The sequence below is a fragment of the Oncorhynchus kisutch genome, unplaced genomic scaffold (assembly GCF_002021735.2).
Source record: "Oncorhynchus kisutch isolate 150728-3 unplaced genomic scaffold, Okis_V2 Okis06b-Okis10b_hom, whole genome shotgun sequence".
In the NCBI taxonomy this organism is placed as follows: Eukaryota; Metazoa; Chordata; class Actinopteri; order Salmoniformes; family Salmonidae; genus Oncorhynchus; species Oncorhynchus kisutch.
The window spans coordinates 14,488,053-14,508,033 of record NW_022261983.1 but is presented as its reverse complement, the minus strand read 5'-3'; the positions used below and the strand labels follow the sequence as shown (position 1 = coordinate 14,508,033).

General features: G+C 51.9%; 1 protein-coding gene across 1 annotated transcript in view; it reads left to right on the top strand.

The window, feature by feature from the left end:
* The window catches only part of LOC116359836 (casein kinase I-like), a 70,308-nt gene that overhangs the window by 34,346 nt on the left and 15,981 nt on the right, over positions 1 to 19,981 (top strand). The window contains 7 exon segments of the mRNA XM_031813688.1: positions 10,469 to 10,617; positions 12,362 to 12,493; positions 12,495 to 12,591; positions 14,465 to 14,635; positions 15,331 to 15,479; positions 17,559 to 17,736; positions 18,156 to 18,265. Coding sequence (XP_031669548.1) covers positions 10,469 to 10,617; positions 12,362 to 12,493; positions 12,495 to 12,591; positions 14,465 to 14,635; positions 15,331 to 15,479; positions 17,559 to 17,736; positions 18,156 to 18,265 — 986 coding nt within the window.

The window sequence follows — 19,981 nt, the reverse complement described above, 5'->3', positions numbered from 1 at the left end:
AAGTCTACTACTCTATTCTCTCTACTGTATTAGGGCAGTCTACAGGCGGGCCAGTCTACAGGCAGGGCAGGCGGGCCAGTCTACAGGCAGGGCAGGCGGGCCAGTCTACAGGCAGGGCAGGCGGGCCAGTCTACAGGCAGGGCAGGCGGGCCAGTCTACAGGCAGGGCAGGCGGGCCAGTCTACAGGCAGACAGGCGGGCCAGTCTAAAGGCAGGCAGGCGGGCCAGTCTAAAGGCAGGCAGACAGGCAGGCAGACAGGCAGGCAGGCAGGCCAGTCTAAAGACAGGCAGGCAGGCAGGCCAGTCTAAAGACAGGCAGGCAGGCAGGCCAGTCTAAAGACAGGCAGGCAGGCAGGCCAGTCTAAAGACAGGCAGGCAGGCAGGCCAGTCTAAAGACAGGCAGGCAGGCAGGCCAGTCTAAAGACAGGCAGGCAGGCAGGCCAGTCTAAAGACAGGCAGGCAGGCCAGTCTAAAGACAGGCAGGCAGGCAGGCCAGTCTAAAGACAGGCAGGCAGGCAGGCAGGCAGGCCAGTCTAAAGACAGGCAGGCAGGCAGGCCAGTCTAAAGACAGGCAGGCAGGCAGGCCAGTCTACAGACAGGCAGGCAGGCAGGCCAGTCTACAGACAGGCAGGCCAGTCTACAGACAGGCAGGCAGGCAGGCCAGTCTACAGGCAGGCAGGCAGGCCAGTCTACAGGCAGGCAGGCAGGCCAGTCTACAGGCAGGCAGGCAGGCCAGTCTACAGGCAGGCAGGCAGGCAGGCAGGCTAGTCTACAGGCAGGCAGGCAGGCAGGCCAGTCTACAGGCAGGCAGGCAGGCCAGTCTACAGGCAGGCAGGCAGGCCAGTCTACAGGCAGGCAGGCAGGCCAGTCTACAGGCAGGCAGGCAGGCCAGTCTACAGGCAGGCAGGCAGGCAGGCTAGTCTACAGGCAGGCAGGCAGGCAGGCTAGTCTACAGGCAGGCAGGCAGGCAGGCCAGTCTAAAGACAGGCAGGCAGGCAGGCCAGTCTAAAGACAGGCAGGCAGGCAGGCCAGTCTAAAGACAGGCAGGCAGGCAGGCCAGTCTAAAGACAGGCAGGCAGGCAGGCCAGTCTAAAGACAGGCAGGCAGGCAGGCCAGTCTAAAGACAGGCAGGCAGGCAGGCCAGTCTAAAGACAGGCAGGCAGGCAGGCCAGTCTAAAGACAGGCAGGCAGGCAGGCCAGTCTAAAGACAGGCAGGCCAGTCTAAAGACAGGCAGGCAGGCAGGCCAGTCTAAAGACAGGCAGGCAGGCAGGCCAGTCTAAAGACAGGCAGGCAGGCAGGCCAGTCTAAAGACAGGCAGGCAGGCAGGCCAGTCTAAAGACAGGCAGGCAGGCAGGCCAGTCTACAGACAGGCAGGCAGGCAAGCCAGTCTACAGACAGGCAGGCAGGCAAGCCAGTCTACAGACAGGCAGGCCAGTCTACAGACAGGCAGGCCAGTCTACAGACAGGCAGGCAGGCAGGCCAGTCTACAGACAGGCAGGCAGGCAGGCCAGTCTACAGACAGGCAGGCAGGCAGGCCAGTCTACAGACAGGCAGGCCAGTCTACAGACAGGCAGGCAGGCAGGCCAGTCTACAGACAGGCAGGCAGGCAGGCCAGTCTACAGACAGGCAGGCAGGCAGGCCAGTCTACAGGCAGGCAGGCAGGCAGGCCAGTCTACAGGCAGGCAGGCAGGCAGGCCAGTCTACAGGCAGGCAGGCAGGCAGGCCAGTCTAAAGACAGGCAGGCAGGCAGGCCAGTCTAAAGACAGGCAGGCAGGCAGGCCAGTCTAAAGACAGGCAGGCAGGCAGGCCAGTCTAAAGACAGGCAGGCAGGCAGGCCAGTCTAAAGACAGGCAGGCAGGCAGGCCAGTCTAAAGACAGGCAGGCAGGCAGGCCAGTCTAAAGACAGGCAGGCAGGCAGGCCAGTCTAAAGACAGGCAGGCAGGCAGGCCAGTCTAAAGACAGGCAGGCAGGCAGGCCAGTCTAAAGACAGGCAGGCAGGCAGGCCAGTCTACAGACAGGCAGGCAGGCAGGCCAGTCTACAGACAGGCAGGCAGGCAGGCCAGTCTACAGACAGGCAGGCAGGCAGGCCAGTCTACAGGCAGGCAGGCAGGCAGGCCAGTCTACAGGCAGGCAGGCAGGCAGGCCAGTCTACAGGCAGGCAGGCAGGCAGGCCAGTCTAAAGACAGGCAGGCAGGCAGGCCAGTCTAAAGACAGGCAGGCAGGCAGGCCAGTCTAAAGACAGGCAGGCAGGCAGGCCAGTCTAAAGACAGGCAGGCAGGCAGGCCAGTCTAAAGACAGGCAGGCAGGCAGGCCAGTCTAAAGACAGGCAGGCAGGCAGGCCAGTCTAAAGACAGGCAGGCAGGCAGGCCAGTCTAAAGACAGGCAGGCAGGCAGGCCAGTCTAAAGACAGGCAGGCAGGCAGGCCAGTCTAAAGACAGGCAGGCAGGCAGGCCAGTCTACAGACAGGCAGGCAGGCAAGCCAGTCTACAGACAGGCAGGCCAGTCTACAGACAGGCAGGCAGGCCAGTCTACAGACAGGCAGGCAGGCAGGCCAGTCTACAGACAGGCAGGCAGGCAGGCCAGTCTACAGACAGGCAGGCAGGCAGGCCAGTCTACAGACAGGCAGGCCAGTCTACAGACAGGCAGGCAGGCAGGCCAGTCTACAGACAGGCAGGCAGGCAGGCCAGTCTACAGACAGGCAGGCAGGCAGGCCAGTCTACAGGCAGGCAGGCAGGCAGGCAGGCCAGTCTACAGGCAGGCAGGCAGGCAGGCAGGCCAGTCTACAGGCAGGCAGGCAGGCAGGCCAGTCTACAGGCAGGCAGGCAGGCCAGTCTACAGGTAGACAGGCAGGCCAGTCTACAGGCAGGCAGGCAGGCCAGTCTACAGGCAGGCAGGCAGGCCAGTCTACAAGCAGGCAGGCAGGCCAGTCTACAGGCAGGCAGGCAGGCCAGTCTACAGGCAGGCAGGCAGGCCAGTCTACAGGCAGGCAGGCAGGCCAGTCTACAGGCAGGCAGGCAGGCCAGTCTACAGGCAGGCAGGCAGGCCAGTCTACAGGCAGGCAGGCAGGCCAGTCTACAGGCAGGCAGGCAGGCCAGTCTACAGGCAGGCAGGCTAGTCTACAGGCAGGCAGGCAGGCAGGCTAGTCTACAGGCAGGCAGGCAGGCTAGTCTACAGGCAGGCAGGCAGGCAGGCAGGCCAGTCTACAGGCAGGCAGGCAGGCCAGTCTACAGGCAGGCAGGCAGGCAGGCAGGCAGGCCAGTCTACAGGCAGGCAGGCAGGCAGGCTAGTCTACAGGCAGGCAGGCAGGCCAGTCTAAAGACAGGCAGGCAGGCAGGCCAGTCTAAAGACAGGCAGGCAGGCAGGCCAGTCTAAAGACAGGCAGGCAGGCAGGCCAGTCTAAAGACAGGCAGGCAGGCAGGCCAGTCTAAAGACAGGCAGGCAGGCAGGCCAGTCTAAAGACAGGCAGGCAGGCAGGCCAGTCTAAAGACAGGCAGGCAGGCAGGCCAGTCTAAAGACAGGCAGGCAGGCAGGCCAGTCTAAAGACAGGCAGGCAGGCAGGCCAGTCTAAAGACAGGCAGGCAGGCAGGCCAGTCTAAAGACAGGCAGGCAGGCAGGCCAGTCTAAAGACAGGCAGGCAGGCAGGCCAGTCTAAAGACAGGCAGGCAGGCAGGCCAGTCTACAGGCAGGCAGGCAGGCAGGCCAGTCTACAGGCAGGCAGGCAGGCAGGCAGGCAGGCAGGCCAGTCTACAGGCAGGCAGGCAGGCAGGCCAGTCTACAGGCAGGCAGGCCAGTCTACAGGCAGGCAGGCAGGCAGGCCAGTCTACAGGCAGGCCAGTCTACAGGCAGGCAGGCAGGCCAGTCTAAAGGCAGGCAGGCAGGCAGGCCAGTCTAAAGGCAGGCAGGCAGGGAGGCCAGTCAAAAGGCAGGCAGGCAGGCAGGCCAGTCTAAAGGCAGGCAGGCCAATCTAAAGGCAGGCAGGCCAGTCTACAGGCAGGCAGGCCAGTCTACAGGCAGGCAGGCCAGTCTACAGGCAGGCAGGCCAGTCTACAGGCAGGCAGGCCAGTCTACAGGCAGGCAGGCCAGTCTACAGGCAGGCAGGCCAGTCTACAGGCAGGCAGGCCAGTCTAAAGGCAGGCAGGCAGGCCAGTCTAAAGGCAGGCAGGCCAGTCTAAAGGCAGGCAGGCCAGTCTACAGGCAGGCAGGCCAGTCTACAGGCAGGCAGGCCAGTCTAAAGGCAGGCAGGCAGGCCAGTCTAAAGACAGGCAGGCAGGCAGGCCAGTCTACAGGCAGGCAGGCAGGCCAGTCTACAGGCAGGCAGGCCAGTCTACAGGCAGGCAGGCAGGCAGGCCAGTCTACAGGCAGGCAGGCAGGCAGGCAGGCCAGTCTACAGGCAGGCAGGCAGGCCAGTCTACAGGCAGGCAGGCAGGCAGGCAGGCCAGTCTACAGGCAGGCAGGCAGGCCAGTCTACAGGCAGGCAGGCAGGCCAGTCTACAGGCAGGCAGGCAGGCCAGTCTACAGGCAGGCAGGCAGGCAGGCAGGCCAGTCTACAGGCAGGCAGGCAGGCAGGCCAGTCTACAGGCAGGCCAGGCAGGCAGGCCAGTCTACAGGCAGGCAGGCAGGCCAGTCTACAGGCAGGCAGGCAGGCAGGCCAGTCTACAGGCAGGCAGGCAGGCAGGCCAGTCTACAGGCAGGCAGGCAGGCAGGCCAGTCTACAGGCAGGCAGGCAGGCAGGCCAGTCTACAGGCAGGCCAGGCCAGTCTACAGCAGCAGCAGGCAGGCCAGTCTACAGGCAGGCAGGCAGGCCAGTCTACAGGCAGGCAGGCCGGCCAGTCTACAGGCAGGCAGGCCGGCCAGTCTACAGGCAGGCAGGCCGGCCAGTCTAAAGGCAGGTAGGCCAGTCTACAGGCAGGCAGGCCAGTCTAAAGGCAGGCAGGCAGGCAGGCCAGTCTAAAGGCAGGCAGGCAGGCAGGCCAGTCTAAAGGCAGGCAGGCAGGCAGGCCAGTCTAAAGGCAGGCAGGCCAGGCTAAAGGCATGCAGGCAGGCAGGGAGGCCAGTCAAAAGGCAGGCAGGCAGGCCAGTCTAAAGGCAGGCAGGCAGGCCAATCTAAAGGCAGGCAGGCCAGTCTACAGGCAGGCAGGCCAGTCTACAGGCAGGCAGGCCAGTCTACAGGCAGGCAGGCCAATCTAAAGGCAGTCAGGCAGGCAGGCCAGTCTACAGGCAGGCAGGCCAGTCTACAGGCAGGCAGGCCAGTCTACAGGCAGGCAGGCCAGTCTACAGGCAGGCAGGCCAGTCTGCAGGCAGGCAGGCCAGTCTAAAGGCAGGCAGGCCAGTCTAAAGGCAGGCAGGCCAGTCTACAGGCAGGCAGGCCAGTCTACAGGCAGGCAGGCCAGTCTGCAGGCAGGCAGGCCAGTCTAAAGGCAGGCAGGCCGGCAGGCCAGTCTAAACCTAGTGTCCAGGTAGATAGACACTAGGTTAATATGAGCTGACCTCCCTCTGATGACAGTCAGGTAGATAGACACTAGGTTAATATGAGCTGACCTCTCTCTAATGATAGACACTAGGTTAATATGAGCTGACCTCCCTCTGATGACAGTCAGGTAGATAGACACTAGGTTAATATGAGCTGACCTCTCCCTCTGATGACAGTCAGGTAGATAGACACTAGGTTAATATGAGCTGACCTCCCTCTGATGACAGTCAGGTAGATAGACACTAGGTTAATATGAGCTGACCTCCCTCTGATGACAGTCAGGTAGATAGACACTAGGTTAATATGAGCTGACCTCCCTCTGATGACAGTCAGGTAGATGGACACTAGGGTAATATGAGCTGACCTCCCTCTGATGACAGTCAGGTAGATAGACACTAGGTTAATATGAGCTGACCTCCCTCTGATGACAGTCAGGTAGATGGACACTAGGTTAATATGAGCTGACCTCTCTCTGATGACAGTCTGGTAGATAGACACTAGGTTAATATGAGCTGACCTCCCTCTGATGACAGTCAGGTAGATGGACACTAGGTTAATATGAGCTGACCTCTCTCTCTGATGACAGTCAGGTAGATAGACACTAGGTTAATATGAGCTGACCTCCCTCTGATGACAGTCAGGTAGATAGACACTAGGTTAATATGAGCTGACCTCTCTCTGATGACAGTCAGGTAGATGGACACTAGGTTAATATGAGCTGACCTCTCCCTCTGATGACAGTCAGGTAGATAGACACTAGGTTAATATGAGCTGACCTCTCCCTCTGATGATAGACAGGTAGATGGACACTAGGTTAATATGAGCTGACCTCTCCCTCTGATGACAGTCAGGTAGATGGACACTAGGTTAATATGAGCTGACCTCTCTCTGATGACAGACAGGTAGATAGACACTAGGTTAATATGAGCTGACCTCCCTCTGATGACAGACAGGTAGATGGACACTAGGTTAATATGAGCTGACCTCTCCCTCTGATGATAGACAGGTAGATGGACACTAGGTTAATATGAGCTGACCTCTCTCTGATGACAGTCTGGTAGATAGACACTAGGTTAATATGAGCTGACCTCCCTCTGATGACAGTCAGGTAGATGGACACTAGGTTAATATGAGCTGACCTCTCTCTCTGATGACAGTCAGGTAGATAGACACTAGGTTAATATGAGCTGACCTCCCTCTGATGACAGTCAGGTAGATAGACACTAGGTTAATATGAGCTGACCTCTCTCTGATGACAGTCAGGTAGATGGACACTAGGTTAATATGAGCTGACCTCTCCCTCTGATGACAGTCAGGTAGATAGACACTAGGTTAATATGAGCTGACCTCTCCCTCTGATGATAGACAGGTAGATGGACACTAGGTTAATATGAGCTGACCTCTCCCTCTGATGATAGACAGGTAGATGGACACTAAGTTAATATGAGCTGACCTCTCCCTCTGATGACAGTCAGGTAGATAGACACTAGGTTAATATGAGCTGACCTCTCCCTCTGATGACAGTCAGGTAGATGGACACTAGGTTAATATGAGCTGACCTCTCTCTGATGACAGACAGGTAGATAGACACTAGGTTAATATGAGCTGACCTCCCTCTGATGACAGACAGGTAGATGGACACTAGGTTAATATGAGCTGACCTCTCCCTCTGATGATAGACAGGTAGATGGACACTAGGTTAATATGAGCTGACCTCTCCCTCTGATGATAGACAGGTAGATGGACACTAGGTTAATATGAGCTGACCTCCCTCTGATGACAGTCTGGTAGATAGACACTAGGTTAATATGAGCTGACCTCCCTCTGATGACAGACAGGTAGATAGACACTAGGTTAATATGAGCTGACCTCCCTCTGATGACAGACAGGTAGATAGACACTAGGTTAATATGAGCTGACCTCCCTCTGATGACAGACAGGTAGATAGACACTAGGTTAATATGAGCTGACCTCCCTCTGATGACAGACAGGTAGATAGACACTAGGTTAATATGAGCTGACCTCCCTCTGATGATAGACAGGTAGATAGACACTAGGTTAATATGAGCTGACCTCTCCCTCTGATGACAGTCAGGTAGATGGACACTAGGTTAATATGAGCTGACCTCTCTCTGATGACAGACAGGTAGATAGACACTAGGTTAATATGAGCTGACCTCCCTCTGATGACAGACCGGTAGATGGACACTAGGTTAATATGAGCTGACCTCTCCCTCTGATGATAGACAGGTAGATGGACACTAGGTTAATATGAGCTGACCTCTCCCTCTGATGATAGACAGGTAGATGGACACTAGGTTAATATGAGCTGACCTCCCTCTGATGACAGTCTGGTAGATAGACACTAGGTTAATATGAGCTGACCTCCCTCTGATGACAGACAGGTAGATAGACACTAGGTTAATATGAGCTGACCTCCCTCTGATGACAGACAGGTAGATAGACACTAGGTTAATATGAGCTGACCTCCCTCTGATGACAGACAGGTAGATAGACACTAGGTTAATATGAGCTGACCTCCCTCTGATGACAGACAGGTAGATAGACACTAGGTTAATATGAGCTGACCTCCCTCTGATGATAGACAGGTAGATAGACACTAGGTTAATATGAGCTGACCTCTCCCTCTGATGACAGTCAGGTAGATGGACACTAGGTTAATATGAGCTGACCTCTCTCTGATGACAGACAGGTAGATAGACACTAGGTTAATATGAGCTGACCTCCCTCTGATGACAGACCGGTAGATGGACACTAGGTTAATATGAGCTGACCTCTCCCTCTGATGATAGACAGGTAGATGGACACTAGGTTAATATGAGCTGACCTCTCCCTCTGATGATAGACAGGTAGATGGACACTAGGTTAATATGAGCTGACCTCCCTCTGATGACAGTCTGGTAGATAGACACTAGGTTAATATGAGCTGACCTCCCTCTGATGACAGACAGGTAGATAGACACTAGGTTAATATGAGCTGACCTCCCTCTGATGACAGACAGGTAGATAGACACTAGGTTAATATGAGCTGACCTCCCTCTGATGACAGACAGGTAGATAGACACTAGGTTAATATGAGCTGACCTCCCTCTGATGACAGACAGGTAGATAGACACTAGGTTAATATGAGCTGACCTCCCTCTGATGATAGACAGGTAGATAGACACTAGGTTAATATGAGCTGACCTCTCCCTCTGATGACAGTCAGGTAGATGGACACTAGGTTAATATGAGCTGACCTCCCTCTGATGACAGTCAGGTAGATAGACACTAGGTTAATATGAGCTGACCTCCCTCTGATGACAGTCAGGTAGATGGACACTAGGTTAATATGAGCTGACCTCCCTCTGATGATAGACAGGTAGATAGACACTAGGTTAATATGAGCTGACCTCCCTCTGATGATAGACAGGTAGATGGACACTAGGTTAATATGAGCTGACCTCCCTCTGATGATAGACAGGTAGATGGACACTAGGTTAATATGAGCTGACCTCTCCCTCTGATGATAGACAGGTAGATAGACACTAGGTTAATATGAGCTGACCTCCCTCTGATGACAGTCAGGTAGATAGACACTAGGTTAATATGAGCTGACCTCTTGTGATTTTGTTTTTATTGCATCTAATCTCAGCCTGAACTGAATCAAATGTCCTCCCCTCCTCCTCCTCCCTCTGTCGTCCTCCTCTCCTCAGATCTGTGTAGAGGTCACCTTGAGCTATAGTATGTTGTCAACCATCTCCACGCTGCGATAGGATGTAACTATGTTCTACTGCCATAGTGGTATCATCCTAGCCCCAATACCAGGGCTGTGATAGGATATAGTTTGGGGCTAGTTCCTGGTTTCAGCTCCTAACTCCTCCCTCTCGGTGCTAAATGCTACTCAATCTGTTACAAGTCATTTACTGTAATGTCAAACTTTCTAGAGACATTATAATACATGAATAATAATATTTTTTTCTCTCCTAAATGTTCATTTAACTCTTTCCCCCTACAGTGGGTATCAATGGGTATATGATTAAACACATGGTTACTTTAACATGACTAACATCTCTCTCTCTCTCTCTGTCTCTGTCTCCTGTCTGTCTCCCCTACAGTGGGTATCAATGGGTATATGATTAAACACATGGTTACTTTAACATGACTAACATCCCTCTCTCTCTCTGTCTCCTGTCTGTCTCCCCTACAGTGGGTATCAATGGGTATATGATTAAACACATGGTTACTTTAACATGACTAACATCTCTCTCTCTCTCTGTCTCCTGTCTGTCTCCCCTACAGTGGGTATCAATGGGTATATGATTAAACACATGGTTACTTTAACATGACTAACATCTCTCTCTCTGTCTCTCTCTCTCTGTCTCTCGTCTGTCTCCCCTACAGTGGGTATCAATGGGTATATGATTAAACACATGGTTACTTTAACATGACTAACATCTCTCTCTGTCTCTGTCTCCTGTCTGTCTCCCCTACAGTGGGTATCAATGGGTATATGATTAAACACATGGTTACTTTAACATGACTAACATCTCTCTCTCTCTCTCTGTCTCTGTCTCCTGTCTGTCTCCCCTACAGTGGGTATCAATGGGTATATGATTAAACACATGGTTACTTTAACATGACTAACATCTCTCTCTCTCTCTGTCTCTGTCTCTCTGTCTCTCGTCTGTCTCCCCTACAGTGGGTATCAATGGGTATATGATTAAACACATGGTTACTTTAACATGACTAACATCTCTCTCTCTCTCTCTGTCTCCTGTCTGTCTCCCCTACAGTGGGTATCAATGGGTATATGATTAAACACATGGTTACTTTAACATGACTAACATCTCTCTCTCTCTCTGTCTCTCTGTCTCCTGTCTGTCTCCCCTACAGTGGGTATCAATGGGTATATGATTAAACACATGGTTACTTTAACATGACTAACATCCCTCTCTCTCTCTCTGTCTCTCTGTCTCCTGTCTGTCTCCCCTACAGTGGGTATCCCAACGATAAAGTGGTGTGGGGCGGAGGGCGACTACAACGTGATGGTGATGGAGCTGTTAGGACCTAGTCTGGAAGACCTGTTCAACTTCTGCTCCCGCAAGTTCTCCCTCAAGACTGTCCTGCTGCTGGCTGACCAGATGGTAAGAGACTGGCGTGTGTGTGTGTACCGAGGCAGGGCGCGTGCCAACCTGGGGGTATGGGACCACCTTCAGGAGGCCACTATAACGGGGGCTACCCCCATTCTGAATGACACTGGCCATCACCCCCATCCTGAATGACACTGGCCAACACCCCCATCCTGAATGACACTGGCCAACACCCCCATCCTGAATGACACTGGCCAACACCCCCATCCTGAATGACACTGGCCAACACCCCCATCCTGAATGACACTGGCCAACACCCCCATCCTGAATGACACTGGCCAACACCCCCATCCTGAATGACACTGGCCAACACCCCCATCCTGAATGACACTGGCCAACACCCCCATCCTGAATGACACTGGCCAACACCCCCATCCTGAATGACACTGGCCAACACCCCCATCCTGAATGACACTGGCCAACACCCCCAATTTTTCAGTTTTTGATTTGTTAAAAAAGTTTGAAATATCCAATAAATGTCGTTCCACTTCATGATTGTGTCCCACTTGTTGTTGATTCTTCACAAAAAAATACAGTTTTATATCTTTATGTTTGAAGCCTGAAATGTGGCAAAAGGTCGCAAAGTTCAAGGGGGCCGAATACTTTCGCAAGGCACTGTATATAGGTCCGTTGTCATTTCTACCCATCCAGGGGTTTCTAATGCTGAGATGCGTATGGAGAAACCCCTGCCCTGGATCTAGATACGTATGGAATCATCTTGAAAAGGAAAGATCACGTCCCGATTAGCAATCGCTTCTTCTTCATTTTTTGCAACAGTAGTGCTGCAGTGGTTTATACTACCAGGTGTTTAGACTACCAGGTGTCCTCCAGGTGTTTATACTACCAGGTGTCCTCCAGGTGTTTAGACTACCAGGTGTCCTCCAGGTGTTTAGACTACCAGGTGTCCTCCAGGTGTTTATACTACCAGGTGTTTATACTACCAGGTGTCCTCCAGGTGTTTATACTACCAGGTGTCCTCCAGGTGTTTATACTACCAGGTGTTTAGACTACCAGGTGTCCTCCAGGTGTTTATACTACCAGGTGTCCTCCAGGTGTTTAGACTACCAGGTGTCCTCCAGGTGTTTAGACTACCAGGTGTCCTCCAGGTGTTTATACTACCAGGTGTTTATACTACCAGGTGTCCTCCAGGTGTTTATACTACCAGGTGTCCTCCAGGTGTTTATACTACCAGGTGTCCTCCAGGTGTTTAGACTACCAGGTGTCCTCCAGGTGTTTATACTACCAGGTGTTTATACTACCAGGTGTCCTCCAGGTGTTTATACTACCAGGTGTCCTCCAGGTGTTTAGACTACCAGGTGTCCTCCAGGTGTTTAGACTACCAGGTGTCCTCCAGGTGTTTAGACTACCAGATGTCCTCCAGGTGTTTAGACTACCAGATGTCCTCCAGGTGTTTAGACTACCAGGTGTCCTCCAGGTGTTTAGACTACCAGGTGTCCTCCAGGTGTTTAGACTACCAGGTGTCCTCCAGGATTTTAGACTACCAGGTGTCCTCCAGGTGTTTAAATTTTTTACCATTGACACCCATCATGTATATCCACATTCTATGTGCATTATTGATTATGCTAACGCCAGCTCTCTCCTCTCCAGATCAGACTAGCTGTTATTGATCAAGCTCTCTGCTGTCCTCTCCAGATCAGACTAGCTGTTATTGATCAAGCTCTCTGCTGTCCTCTCCAGATCAGACTAGCTGTTATTGATCAACCTCTCTCCTCTCCAGATCAGCCGTATAGAGTACATCCACTCTAAGAACTTCATCCACAGAGACGTGAAGCCAGACAACTTCCTGATGGGCCTGGGCAAGAAGGGCAACCTGGTGTACATCATCGACTTTGGGCTGGCCAAGAAGTACCCGCGACGCCCGCACACACCAGCACATCCCCTACCGCGAGAACAAGAACCTGACCGGCACCGCACGCTACGCATCCATCAACACACACCTGGGAATCGGTAGGATATATACACTATATGTATAAAAGTATGTGGACACCCCTTCAAATTAGTGGATTCGGCTATTTCAGCCACACCCTTTGCTGACAGGTGTATAAAATCGAGCACACAGCCATGCAATCTCCATAGACAAACATTGGCAGTAGAATAGCTCAGTGACTTTCAAGGTGGCACCGTCATAGGATGTCATAGTCAGTTCGTCAAATATCTGACCTACTACAGCTTCCCCGGTCAACTGTAAGTGCTGTTATTGTGAAGTGGAAACGTCTAGGAGCCACAATGGCTCAACCGTGAAGGTAGGCCACACAAGCTCACAGAACAGAACACTTCCGAGTTCCAAACTGCCTCTGGAAGCAACGTCAGCACAAGAACTGTTCGTCGGGAGCTTCGTGAAATTAGTTTCCATGGCCGAGCAGCCGCACACAAACCTAAGATCACCTTGCACAGTACCAAGCGTCAGCTGAAAATGTTGTACTCTGGAGCATTCTCTGGCGTGATGAAACATGCTGCACCATCTGGCAATCCGACGGATGAATCTAGGGTTTTCGTATGCCAGGAGAACGCTATCTTCCCCAATGCATAGTGCCAACTGTAAAGTTTGGTGGAGGAGGAATAATGGTCTGGGGCAGTTTTTCACGGGTTGTGCTCGGCCCCTTAGTTACAGTGTAGGGAAATCTTAACTCTACAGCATACAGTTACATTCTAGATGATACTGTGCTTCCAGCTTTGTGGAAACAGTTTGGGGAAGGCCCTTTCCTGTTTCAGCATGACAATGTCCCCCTGCACAAAACCAGGTCCATACAGAAATGGTTTGTAGATTGGTGTGGAAGAACTTGATTGAACTGCACAGAGCGCTGACCTCAACTCCATCGAACACCTGAATTGGAACGCAGACCTCACTAATCCTCACTAATTCTCTTGTGGCTGAATGGAAGCAAGTCCCTGCAGCAATGTTCCAACATCTAGTGGAAGGCCTTCCCAGAAGAGTGGAGGCTGTTATAGCAGCAATGTTCCAACATCTAGTGGAAAGCCTTCCCAGAAGAGTGGAGGCTGTTATAGCAGCAATGTTCCAACATCTAGTGGAAAGCCTTCCCAGAAGAGTGGAGGCTGTTATAGCAGCAATGTTCCAACATCTAGTGGAAAGCCTTCCCAGAAGAGTGGAGGCTGTTATAGCAGCAATGGTCCAACATCTAGTGGAAAGCCTTCCCAGAAGACTGGAGGCTGTTATAGCAGCAATGTTCCAACATCTAGTGGAAAGCCTTCCCAGAAGAGTGGAGGCTGTTATAGCAGCAATGTTCCAACATCTAGTGGAAAGCCTTCCCAGAAGAGTGGAGGCTGTTATAGCAGCAAGCGTGGGACCAACTCCATATTAATGCCCATGATTTTGGAATGAGATGTTTGACCTGTCCACATACTTTTGGCAATATATATAAACAAACACAAACACTACTTACACACACCAGGGAACAAGTACACAACACAAACACCCTGACCCTCTCGCTCTCTTCTCTCTCTTCTCTCTCTTCTCTCCCTCTCTTCTCTCCCTCTCCCCTCTCTTCTCTCTCTATCTCTCTCCTCTCTCTCTCTCTCTCTCTCTCCTCTCTCTTCTCTCTCTCTCCCCTCTCTCTTCTCTCTCTCCCCTCTCTCTTCTCTCTCTCCCCTCTCTCTTCTCTCTCTCCCCTCTCTCTTCTCTCTCTCCCCTCTCTCTTCTCTCTCTCCCCTCTCTTTTCTCTCTCTCCCCTCTCTTTTCTCTCTCTCCCCTCTCTTTTCTCTCTCTCCCCTCTCTTTTCTCTCTCTCCCCTCTCTTTTCTCTCTTCTCTCTCTCTTCTCTCTCCTCTCTCTCTCCCTCCCCTCTCTTTTCTCTCCTCAACAGAGCAGTCTCGTCGTGATGACCTGGAGTCTCTTGGCTATGTCCTGATGTACTTCAACCTGGGCAGTCTGCCCTGGCAGGGCCTGAAGGCTGCCACTAAGAGACAGAAGTACGAACGCATCAGTGAGAAGAAGATGTCTACCCCCATCGAGGTCCTCTGTAAAGGATATCCATGTGAGTAGTTGAAAGACCTGTCTGTGGCTGGAAGTTGATGGGGTTTTCTGAAGTCAAAACAGGTCGTTTTTACATAGTAGATCCTTGTACATATAGAATTTCCACTCCCTGTCTTTGAAAGTGGACCACAGAAGAGCTATCCAAAGTGTGATGGATAGGGTTAGGAGTTTATCCTGAGCATGTGACCTAACCAGGAAGAAAGCTGATCAGATTCAGAACATCTGTTTGTAGTGTATCGCTTGTTGTCTTGGAGACTAGAGGATTCACATTCAGGCATTTTATTCCACATATATATATATTATACAACTGGATGTATAAAAAGAGCTGTATCTCGACCCATCCTCTCCTCTCAGGGGAGTTTACCATGTCCAGGTGTATAATAATTAAAGAGCTGTATCTCGACCCATCCTCTCCTCTCAGGGGAGTTTACCATGTCCAGGTGTATAATAATTAAAGAGCTGTATCTCGACCCATCCTCTCCTCTCAGGGGAGTTTACCATGTCCAGGTGTATAATAATTAAAGAGCTGTATCTCGACCCATCCTCTCCTCTCAGGGGAGTTTACCATGTCCAGGTGTATAATAATTAAAGAGCTGTATCTCGACCCATCCTCTCCTCTCAGGGGAGTTTACCATGTCCAGTTGTATAATAATTAAAGAGCTGTATCTCGACCCATCCTCTCCTTTCTCCTCTCAGCGGAGTTTGCCACGTACCTGAACTTCTGCCGTTCTCTGCGGTTCGATGACAAGCCCGACTACTCGTACCTCAGACAGCTGTTCAGGAACCTGTTCCACAGACAGGGCTTCTCCTACGACTACGTCTTCGACTGGAACATGCTCAAGTTTGTGAGTAACGTCTCTCTGCTACGTCTGAATCATCCCCTTCGTTACATTGACCCCGGACTGGAATCTTTTCATTACAATATCTCCTTTCTCCTGAAGTGTACACTCGTTCACTACTTCCCACAAATCTGTAAAGCGTTGGGATTGGTGGAGACATGGGCTAGTGGGAGGTTCCACTGTATTTCTTCAAGTCAGTGATGTGAACCAGTGCACACTTTGGGAGGAAGGAGAGGTAATTGAGGCATAGTAATGGAATGTCCACGGTGGCCATTTTGTTGGTCTACGAATAGCAGTTGTGTGCCTGGCAACGGCAGCCATTTTGAATGCTGATTGAGCAAATTCCTGGTCAATAAGATCCCATGGTGTTGTTGTGATAGTGAAGGGTTGGGAGGTGGGACAGTGTGACTGTTGTCTCCATGGTGTTGTTGTGATAGTGAAGGGTTGGGAGGTGGGACAGTGTGACTGTTGTCTCCATGGTGTTGTTGTGATAGTGAAGGGTTGGGAGGTGGGACAGTGTGACTGTTGTCTCCATGGTGGTGTTGTGATAGTGAAGGGTTGGGAGGTGGGACAGTGTGACCGTTGTCTCCATGGTGATGTGATAGTGAAGGGTTGGGAGGTGGGACAGTGTGACTGTTGTCTCCATGGTGTTGTTGTGATAGTGAAGGATTAGCAGGTGGGACAGTGTGACTGTTGTCTCCATGGTGTTGTGATAGTGAAGAGGTGGGACTGTTGTCTCCATGGTGTTGTGATAGTGAAGAGGTGGGACAGTGTGACTGTTGTCTCCATGGTGTTGTTGTGATAGTGAAGAGGTGGGAGGTGGGACAGTGTGACAGTTGTCTCCATGGTGTTGTGATAGTGAAGGGTTGGGAGGTGGGACAGTGTGACTGTTGTCTCCATGGTGTTGTTGTGATAGTGAAGGGTTGGGAGGTGGGACAGTGTGACTGTTGTCTCCATGGTGTTGTTGTGATAGTGAAGAGGTGGGACAGTGTGACTGTTGTCTCCATGGTGTTGTTGTGATAGTGAAGGGTTGGGAGGTGGGACAGTGTGACTGTTGTCTCCATGGTGTTGTTGTGATAGTGAAGAGGTGGGACAGTGTGACTGTTGTCTCCATGGTGTTGTTGTGATAGTGAAGAGGTGGGACAGTGGGACTGTTGTCTCCATGGTGATGTTGTGTTAGTGAAGGGTTGGGAGGTGGGACTGTTGTCTCCATGGTGTTGTTGTGATAGTGAAGGGTTGGGAGGTGGGACAGTGTGACTGCTATCTCCATGGTGTTGTTGTGATAGTGAAGGGTTGGGAGGTGGGACAGTGTGACTGCTATCTCCATGGTGTTGTTGTGATAGTGAAGAGGTGGGACAGTGTGACTGTTGTCTCCATGGTGTTGTTGTTATAGTGAAGGGTTGGGAGGTGGGACAGTGTGACTGTTGTCTCCATGGTGTTGTTGTGATAGTGAAGGGTTGGGAGGTGGGACAGTGTGACTGTTGTCTCCATGGTGTTGTTGTGATAGTGAAGAGGTGGGACAGTGTGACTGTTGTCTCCATGGTGTTGTTGTGATAGTGAAGGGTTGGGAGGTGGGACTGTTGTCTCCATGGTGTTGTTGTGATAGTGAAGGGTTGGGAGGTGGGACAGTGTGACTGCTATCTCCATGGTGTTGTTGTGATAGTGAAGAGGTGGGACAGTGTGACCGTTGTCTCCATGGTGGTGTTGTGATAGTGAAGGGTTGGGAGGTGGGACTGTTGTCTCCATGGTGTTGTTGTGATAGTGAAGGGTTGGGAGGTGGGACAGTGTGACTGCTATCTCCATGGTGTTGTTGTGATAGTGAAGAGGTAGGACAGTGTGACTGTTGTCTCCATGGTGTTGTTGTTATAGTGAAGGGTTGGGAGGTGGGACAGTGTGACTGCTATCTCCATGGTGTTGTTGTGATAGTGAAGAGGTGGGACAGTGTGACTGTTGTCTCCATGGTGTTGTTGTGATAGTGAAGGGTTGGGAGGTGGGACAGTGTGACTGTTGTCTCCATGGTGTTGTTGTGATCGTGAAGAGGTGGGACTGTTGTCTCCATGGTGATGTGTGTCTCTGTGTGTCCAGGGCGCCAACAGGGCAGCGGAGGATGCAGAGAGGGAGAGGAGAGCTGGTGAGGACAGACTGAGACAGGGACAGGCCAGGGCCCCTGCAGGGGCCAGGGGGATCCCCTCCGCCTCCGGACGACCCAGAGGAGCACAGGACGCAGCCGCACCCGCACCCCTCACACCCACCTCACACACAGGTTAGTGAAAACACACACACACCTCACACACAGGTTAGTGAAAACACACACAAACACACCTCACACACAGGTTAGTGAAAACACATTGGTTAAAAAAAGGTTGATCACCAGGTATCTGTCCTCTATCCCAGGTATGGAGGTCTCTCTCTCTAACCCCAGGTATCTGTCCTCTATCCCAGGTATGGAGGTCTCTCTCTCTAACCCCAGGTATCTGTCCTCTACCCCAGGTATGGAGGTCTCTCTCTCTAACCCCAGGTATCTGTCCTCTATCCCAGGTACGGAGGTCTCTCTCTCTAACCCCAGGTATCTGTCCTCTATCCCAGGTACGGAGGTCTCTCTCTCTAACCCCAGGTATCTGTCCTCTATCCCAGGTATGGAGGTCTCTCTCTCTAACCCCAGGTATCTGTCCTCTACCCCAGGTATGGAGCGAGAGAGGAAGGTCAGCATGCGTCTTCATCGTGGAGCTCCTGTCAACATCTCCTCCTCAGACCTGACTGGACGACAGGACTCACGCATGTCCACCTCACAGGTTAGACACACACACAACACCCTGTATGTCCACCTCAGGCTAGACACACAACACCCTGTATGTCCACCTCACAGGTTAGACACACACACACAACACCCTGCATGTCCACCTCACAGGTTAGACACACACAACACCCTGCATGTCCACCTCACAGGTTAGACACACACAACACCCTGTATGTCCACCTCAAAGGTTAGACACACACAACACCCTGTATGTCCACCTCAGGCTAGACACACACAACACCCTGCATGTCCACCTCACAGGTTAGACACACACAACACCCTGCATGTCCACCTCACAGGCTAGACACACACAACACCCTGTATGTCCACCTCACAGGTTAGACACACAACACCCTGCATGTCCACCTCACAGGCTAGACACACACAACACCCTGTATGTCCACCTCACAGGTTAGACACACAACACCCTGCATGTCCACCTCACAGGTTAGACACACACAACACCCTGTATGTCCACCTCACAGGTTAGACACACACAACACCCTGTATGTCCACCTCAGGTTAGACACACACAACACCCTGTATGTCCACCTCAGGTTAGACACACAACACCCTGTATGTCCACCTCAGGCTAGACACACAACACCCTGTATGTCCACCTCACAGGTTAGACGCACAACACCCTGTATGTCCACCTCAGGTTAGACACACAACACCCTTTATGTCCACCTCAGGTTAGACACACACAACACCCTGTATGTCCACCTCAGGCTAGACACACAACACCCTGTATGTCCACCTCAGGCTAGACACACACAACACCCTGTATGTCCACCTCAGGCTAGACACACACAACACCCTGTATGTCCACCTCAGGCTAGACACACACAACATCCTGTATGTCCACCTCAGGCTAGACACACACAACACCCTGTATGTCCACCTCAGGCTAGACACACAACACCCTGTATGTCCACCTCACAGGTTAGACGCACAACACCCTGTATGTCCACCTCAGGTTAGACACACAACACCCTTTATGTCCACCTCAGGTTAGACACACACAACACCCTGTATGTCCACCTCAGGCTAGACACACAACACCCTGTATGTCCACCTCAGGCTAGACACACACAACACCCTGTATGTCCACCTCAGGCTAGACACACACAACACCCTGTATGTCCACCTCAGGCTAGACACACACAACACCCTGTATGTCCACCTCAGGCTAGACACACACAACACCCTGTATGTCCACCTCAGGCTAGACACACAACACCCTGTATGTCCACCTCAGGCTAGACACACACAACACCCTGTATGTCCACCTCAGGCTAGACACACACAACACCCTGTATGTCCACCTCACAGGCTAGACACACACTTCTCACAGGTCTGAAACCTTCGTCATGTTTCTATCCTTGTTTGAATTGTTCTTCATTCCTTTTCAACTCTCTCTGATGACACTTTAACGATCAACACCGCAGGGCATCCACAAACAGTCGCACAGGAATGTGAAACCTTTTCACGGGCGTCATAAAGACATGGCTGTAATGTTGCAGCGCGTCAGTGTTTCCCCTATATTCATTTTTAGCAGTGGCGGGCCACCACTGAAGAAGACAATAAATTCAACTTAAAGGACTAAAACCAGATGTGAAGTGTGTCGATAAGATAACAGACTGATATATATATATATATATATATATATATTTAACATGAGATCGTCTTTGAGAAGTAACAATCAGTG